Genomic DNA, 7357 nt, shown 5'->3' with positions numbered 1-7357 from the left:
GAATTATAGCCTCTTTTAAAAATTATAAGCAGTATTTATTTGCTTTAAGTATCTTTTATTATAATAAACTATAAAACCTATTTCACAAAATATAATGAGTTTCCTTCCCTCTTTCCTTAATTGTAAGAACAAATATGTATCTTCTGGTTGCTAATGGGCTAATCTCTACTACAGATATCTGGAGAAAACAAATTGCAGACATGAATATTATCACCAGGATCTGAAGGCTCTAAAGGTTGCTCTTCAGGAAATTATGTGAATAGAGAACATTTTTCAAAAACCATGGGGGAAAGAGAAAGAAGTCCAGATAATGATCAAGAAAGTAAGACAGACAAACATTATTACTCTTATTCTTCATCTGATTTGGAAACTACTCAACAATCTTCTGGCCGGTCATCGCTAGTCAAGTCCTCTTCACCTAAGAGTAAAAAGGGAAAAAATCCTAAAAGACAGATTTCAGATAGCCAAGTACATCATCAAGGTAAGCATTCTAAAAGAGAGTCTAGAAGACTCATTTTAAGTGTTTAAGGAAAGTTGTATGAATGAAACTCTTCTATTACTATGTATATTGATATGTGCATGGAAATGGGCTGATTTATATATATATGTGTGTGTGTGTTTGTGTGTGTTATATACACATAGTTTTGTATATATAGTTGTTGCTTATGGTGCTGTGTATTATCCTTTGTTATAATAAAAATCATACTATATACAGAAGAAAGAACTGTACATAAGCCTTCTCATTTTGTTTTATTCTTTCTAAATAAATTCTTGTCTTGGTGTTTCTGAGGTACTATACAGGCAAAAAAAAAAAATCGCAAAGTAGTACCTTTTTAAGTCTCCACTTTTAAAAAGCAGCAGAAGACATTGCTATAAAATACTTAAGGGGCATTTTTATAGATTGAGTAAAATTACTTCATCTAGGTTACACAGCACTTACTACAAAAGTTCAAATTAATTCTAGAAATGGAATTTGGGACTTGGGACCACCACTCTGTTTTCTATTAAACTGTGTTATAATGCAAACAAGATTAATCATTAGAAATAATTTGTCTTATTAAAGTGTTACTAGTCTGGAACTACATATTAATACATATTTGACAAGGCAATATTCTAGAAATCTCTTCTTTGTCTTAATGAATTTCTGGTCAAAAAACCTCTGATGTACTTAGTGACAAAATATGTAAGGACTACCGTAGAAAAATACACTACAGAATTATAAACTAAGGCAAATGAGTTAATTATAGTGTTCATTAATAAATGCAGCACAGCTATAACAGCCGCATTTAGAAAGATTATATAGTTTAGATTGCAAGGCAGGGAGGGGTAAAATTGGGAACTGAAACAGGGGCCAGGTCATGAAACACCTTGAATCCTATAATAATATATTGACTGTCTGTTTCTGTGGAGAAATAGTTAGCTATAGAATAGATTTAAGCAGGGGTGTAATTAAATTTGCCTTTATAAATTTTTACTTTGAAAAGTAACATTTGCTTTGAAAAAATCAGCAAAGAATATATGTTAATTTTGAAAGCAACCCTTTCATGGACCCCTGATCTAACTTCCCAGGGATGTTCATACTTAGAACAGTTGAGTGCTTTTTCTTTCTCTTCCTTTCTTTCCTTTTCATTCCTCTTTGTTTATTTCCTTTCTTTTCTTTCTTTCTCCAGTACAGTGCTACAAGTCTTTTGGTCTTTTCCTCAGTGTGAGCCTCTTGTTTTGATTTTGTGGTTGAAAGCATGATCTGATATTAAACTTTTGCTATCTAATTAAGAATAAACAGACTTTAGGGTTGAATCTTAGACAATGCCCATTTACTCCTGAGAAATAATTTACATACTTCGTGAATTACTTGCAGGAATACTTTAATTTTTTACTACTTCCCCAAAGCAATTTAGGAGGCTACGTAATTAAAGAGAAATTCTTAAACCTTACCTTATTTAAGAAGATAATTGAGAAAAATCTATGAAAAACAGTTCCAACATCACCCAGAAAAATCCGTTATTGTCTTTAGTCTGACTTTTACTATTTTCTGCTTTGTATTGCCTTCTGAATTAAAATCTGCGGTAATTTGTCTACCTTAGATCAATCAACAGGACCATACCAGTTACACTTAAGCACTTTAGTGTTTCCTTAAACACTGAGTTAGTGTTAAATAGAATATGCTATTTAAGTTGCAACTGCCAGTGTATACTAAACTAAGGAAAGAACACATGTAATTAAAACAGCATCTTGAACACTTGAATTTGTGGATTTGAATGTTTGATAGCATATTCTTCCTTTCTCTTTTTAATTATCAGCATATCTAATTATTTTTAAAAATGAAATTGTTCTATCAAAAGTTATATGCATAATGATAAAATTTGATGATAGTTTAGGTTATACATGTTTGTATATTACATGTTATATATGTTTTCTATCTCGTGTGTTACCAATAATATAAATATCGAGTTTTTTTGTAGATATGTAATTCATCTTTACTACATTTTTTTTAACTGCATGTTTTTTAAAGGAGTCATATTTTATTTTTATCACCTGAAGGAAGCAAAAAAGCAATACTTTCTCACCCTCTTTTTCATACTGACTTAGCAAGGGGCAAATGAAGAGTGATATACATGACAGTCAATCATCTTTTCTCTTCTCACTTGAATTAGCACTGTGTTTCATCTTGATAGTTTTAAAAATGAAAATAAGTAAATGGCATTTAGGAAATATTTTTGAATTAGGTTAAGTGTCCTTTTTATGATCAGTTTGTAGTCATATGAATAGAATATGCTGTAAATCAATGTTCCAATTATTAGGATGTGAAAAAGTTGGTTTTGGAAGGCCTTTCTGTTTGACTGAATAGCTGAAGTATATTAGAGGAAAATTCTGTCGATTCTTATATAGGCTTTAACTTTTCAAATAAGTTTCTATTTGTATGAAATCTTGTTTGCTGAGCAATATGATTTTATACATAAAACAGAAATTTGGAAGAATTAATACTCATCTTTATAATCATTTTTATGTATAAAGTTTCTGTCATTCTAAGAGTTGAGTACATATTCCATAATAGGATATGGATACCAAAACTGTTACTAACTCAGTATGTTGGGAAAGAAAGAAAATTGAAATGATGGATGCCCCAATTTAAAATTAGAGCAGTGCTATCCACAGGAAATATAATGCAAGTCACAAATGTAGGCCACACATGCAATTTTATATTGTCTGATAACTATATTAAAAAAGAAAAACAGGTAAAATTAATTTTAATAATATACTTCATTTAAACCAACATATCCAAAATATTATCTTAATTTATTTATTTATTTATTTATTTTTTTGGAGAAAGAGTGAACGTGCATAGGAGAGGGGCACAGGGAGAGGGAGAGAGAGAAAATCCTAAGCAGGCTGCACGCTGTCAGCTCAGAGCCTGATGCCTAGCTGGATCTCATGAATGCTGAGATCGTGACCTGAGTCAAATCAAGTCGGACGCTTAACTGACTGAGCCACCCAGGCACCCCCAAAATATTATTGTTTCTAAATGTAGTTAATATAAAACATTATGTTTGGAACATTGTGCTTGCTTTTTTTTTTTTTTTTTTTTTTGAACTAAGTGTTTGAAATTCAGTATGTACTTCACAGTATACCAGATCTCAGTTTGGACTGCCCACATTTCAAATCGCTCAGTAGCTACATGTGGCTAGTGACTACTACTATATTGGATAGTGTAGTTTCAGAGTTACAAGTAGGCTTTCCCTCATTTATTATCATTACCACTTCCTTTTGTGTATTCACACATTTTTAGAACTGGAATCCCAAATCAGTACACATTCAAAACACAGTCATTAGAATCTTCTGTTTTTTAAATGAAATTTTGTAATGTAAATTGTAAATATTACTTGTTTAAATAATGGAATTAAGGTATCCATGACTAGAGAGATGGGTAGGGAAAGGTTAAATTTTCTAGTTTTTCTTTTCTTTTTTTTTTTTTTTTTCATCTGGAATGCATTTCCTTCTTAAAAACTGCAGTCACCTTGGAGATTAAAGTTCATTATTCTCAACTGTGGCAGGCTTCCAGATGCCTCTTTTAAAGGACAGGGGCTCTATACACTGGGGCCTAAGTTTAATGAACTTTTAGTATAAATAATGACATTCCAAATTTTTGCGAAACGTTATTTAATATGTATAGTTTAAGGATTTCATATGCATATATTTTTTAGGGTGTAGTTTTTTTGTTTTTGTCTTGTTCTCAAATTGCATCAAATGTTTTTGATTGAACCTTACACAAAAGAAAGCCCCTGAGCAAGCATTTAAAATCATGTCTGTACTGCTAAAAGTGTTTTTCATTTTTAATCGCTGATAAATGGGATTAGGTTCTTATTGTGCCAGAGAATATTTGTGGAGAACTTCCTATTTTATATGAATTCTTTGTTTAGTCCTCACAACAACCTAGTTATATAGGTGCTGTTATCCTAATTCTATGGGTGGGGAAAATAGACCTGGAAAGATTTAGCCGAATTGCCTAGGAAGTTCTTAAGTGGTAAATCAGAGTCCCAAACCCAAGTCTTCTTGTTGTATAATATGTTGTAATCTTCTTTCCCCAAATAAAGAAAAAGTTCTGGTTAATTTAGAGAAAATGTACATTTCATTATTCTGAACTATAATCCCAAATATCTTGGCATAAATTACTTGAATATCACAATGTTTTGTCCAGTGTTTATTAAACACCATGCTAATGGTGATGATGACCATGTTTGAATTCTGGCTTGCCATCTTATCTATAAAGTTGAAAATGGTAAAGCCTGATACTGGCATTAAAAAAAATTTTTTTTTCAATGTTTATTTTTGAGAGAGACAGAGTGCGAATGGGGGAGGGGCAGAGAGAGGGAGATACCGCTGATACTGCCATATTTTAAAGCAGTGTAAAATAATTCCCTGTAAACTATTGAGATATCATTTTGATAAGTCAGAATATTCTTGACCTTTCTTAAAAGATTCTGAATGTTTCTTAATAAAAACATTAGTATATAAATATATGTATATTTATATACATTAACATTATATTAAGACCTCTAAAACCTGATACTTAAATTTTGTAAGGTCATTTTTTAAGGAGCAATATAATTAAAGAATATTATGGATCCACTTGTGTTAGAATGAATAAGTAATATTACATTGGTAGGGCTCTCACTTTACATTGTTACTGTTTCCTTTTTAGCCGCTAGGAAGCCAAGCCCTAAGGATCCACCAAACAGAAAGGGAGTCCGAGTGGGATTTCGCTCCCAGAGCCTCAATAGGGAGCCACTTCGGAAAGATACTGATCTTGTTACAAAACGGGTTCTTTCTGCAAGACTGCTAAAAATCAATGAATTGCAGAATGAAGTAACTGAACTCCAGGTCAAGTTAGCTGAGCTGCTAAAAGAAAATAAGGCTTTGAAAAGGCTTCAATACAGACAGGAGAAAGCCCTGAATAAGTTTGAAGATACAGAAAATGAAATCTCACAACTTATTGCTCATCATAACAATGAGATTACAGCACTCAAAGAACGCTTAAGAAAATCTCAAGAGAAAGAACGGGCAACTGAGAAAAGGGTGAAAGATACTGAAGGAGAACTATATAGGACAAAATTTTCCTTGCAGAAACTGAAAAAGATCTCTGAAGCTAGACACCTACCTGAACGAGATGATTTGGCAAAGAAGCTGGTTTCCGCAGAGTTAAAATTAGATGACACCGAGAGAAGAATTAAGGTAAAACTTATACAGCTTTAATTGTGCTGTTTTAATATCGTTTTTCATTGGGTATTTAAGAGCATACTCTGTTAAGACTGCTTATTGAAGTTCAGATTTGCTTAGAAATGAAAACTATTTCTTTAATATTTTAAAAATTATCTTTCTGAGGAAGATTAGGAAAAAATTAAGATTGTATATTTAAGAGCAAGATACAAAAAATTTATACATTAATGGGAAGGTTAATGAATGAATGAGTGTTTAATTCCACGAATCTTAGTCATTTTGGGTAAGTACATCATTTGATTACTGGAGTGTTTCTCTAAAATTGAAAACAGTACACTAATAGCTGTAGTGTATAAAACTGACATTTGGGGCCATTGTGTAAGAAATGCCACAAGAAAAATACTTTGTTTTTATTTCTTTGAACATTTGTAAAAGACATTTTTGGCAGCAGAGCATATCCTTATTCCCCCAAATAGAAACTAACATGAGAGGTGGGTAGAAGAATGTTGAGTTACTAGCCTGAGAATACAGTAGAACGTTTATTTTTTTATTTTCATTTTTATATTTTTAGAGGGAGAGGGAGAGGGCGTGTGAGTGGGCAAGGGGCGGAGGGAGAGGGAGCATGAGTGGGAGAAGGGAAGAAGGGGAGAGGGAGAGAGAGAACCTGAAGCAGGCTCCATGCCCAGTTCTGAGTACATGCAGGGCTGGCTCGATCTTAAGACATGCAGTCATAACTTGACCCGAAATCAAGAGTTGGATGCTTAACTGACCGAGCCACCCGGGCACCCAGAAAGGTATTTTTCTTGGGGCACCTGGGTAGCTCAATCGTGCCAAACTCTTGATTTTGGTTCAGGTCATGATCTCACAGTTTGTGGGATTGAGCCCACATTGAGCTCTGCACTGACAGAGTGGAGCCTGCTTGGGATTCTCTCTCTCCCTCTCTTTGCCCCTCCCCTGTGTGTATGCATGCATGCCTGCTTGCTCTCTCTTTAAATAAATAAACTTTAAAAAAAAAAGGTATTTTTCTTATAACAAGTTGGAAAAAGAGTACTATCCCATGATTGTTATACAGAGAATTTATATTAGATGCTAACTCATATGTATGTATATCATGTGCACATGGTAAAATTACATAGAAGTAAATGCATATACAATATACACATGAATGTGGGTGTGTGTGTGTGTGTGTGTATGTGTATGTGTATGTGTGTATGTGTGTATGTGTGTGTCAAACAGAAGCCCTGAGTCAGGGCTTATTAAAACTGATGAGTAGTTTGGAAAGCCAAGGTAGGGGAAAAGTATGGGAATAATGCCTGCTGTGACAGCTCTCTGAGGAAGGGCAAGTCAGAACTACAAGTAAATTAGCTTCTGTCATGTATTAATTGGGTGTTTTTAATACAGGGTATGTTATTGTACTTCTTTATATAGTATACCGTGTTCAATATACCAATGCTAAGCCCAGGAGCAGTGGCTTACTAATAGAGTGTACATAAGTGGTTAGAAAAAGTATCTAACTTACTCTATAAAATTAGCAATTATTATCTTCTGCTTGAGTGCACAGAAGATACCATATTGTGTAGGCTTCACCAGTGATCAACCCAAACTGCAGAGCAAACATATGGAAACATTTTTTTTTTTTTTT

The 7357-nt window shown here is 33.2% G+C and overlaps 1 protein-coding gene across 1 annotated transcript in view; it reads left to right on the top strand.

Annotated features, from left to right (window-relative positions):
* Nucleotides 1-252: 252 nt before the first annotated feature.
* LCA5 (lebercilin LCA5) overlaps nucleotides 253-7357 on the top strand; it is a 58350-nt gene continuing 51245 nt past the window's right edge. Inside the window, exons 1-2 of the mRNA XM_040474009.1 lie at nucleotides 253-481; nucleotides 5201-5730. Of these exons, the coding sequence (XP_040329943.1) occupies nucleotides 283-481; nucleotides 5201-5730 (729 nt within the window). The 5' untranslated portion in view covers nucleotides 253-282. The remainder of the gene's footprint in view (nucleotides 482-5200; nucleotides 5731-7357) is intronic.

This window comes from Herpailurus yagouaroundi, unplaced genomic scaffold (assembly GCF_014898765.1).
Source record: "Herpailurus yagouaroundi ecotype Mexico unplaced genomic scaffold, PumYag 139, whole genome shotgun sequence".
Classification (NCBI taxonomy): domain Eukaryota; kingdom Metazoa; phylum Chordata; class Mammalia; order Carnivora; family Felidae; genus Herpailurus; species Herpailurus yagouaroundi.
The sequence above is the reverse complement of the archived record's forward strand: the minus strand, read 5'-3'. Positions and strand labels throughout refer to the sequence as shown.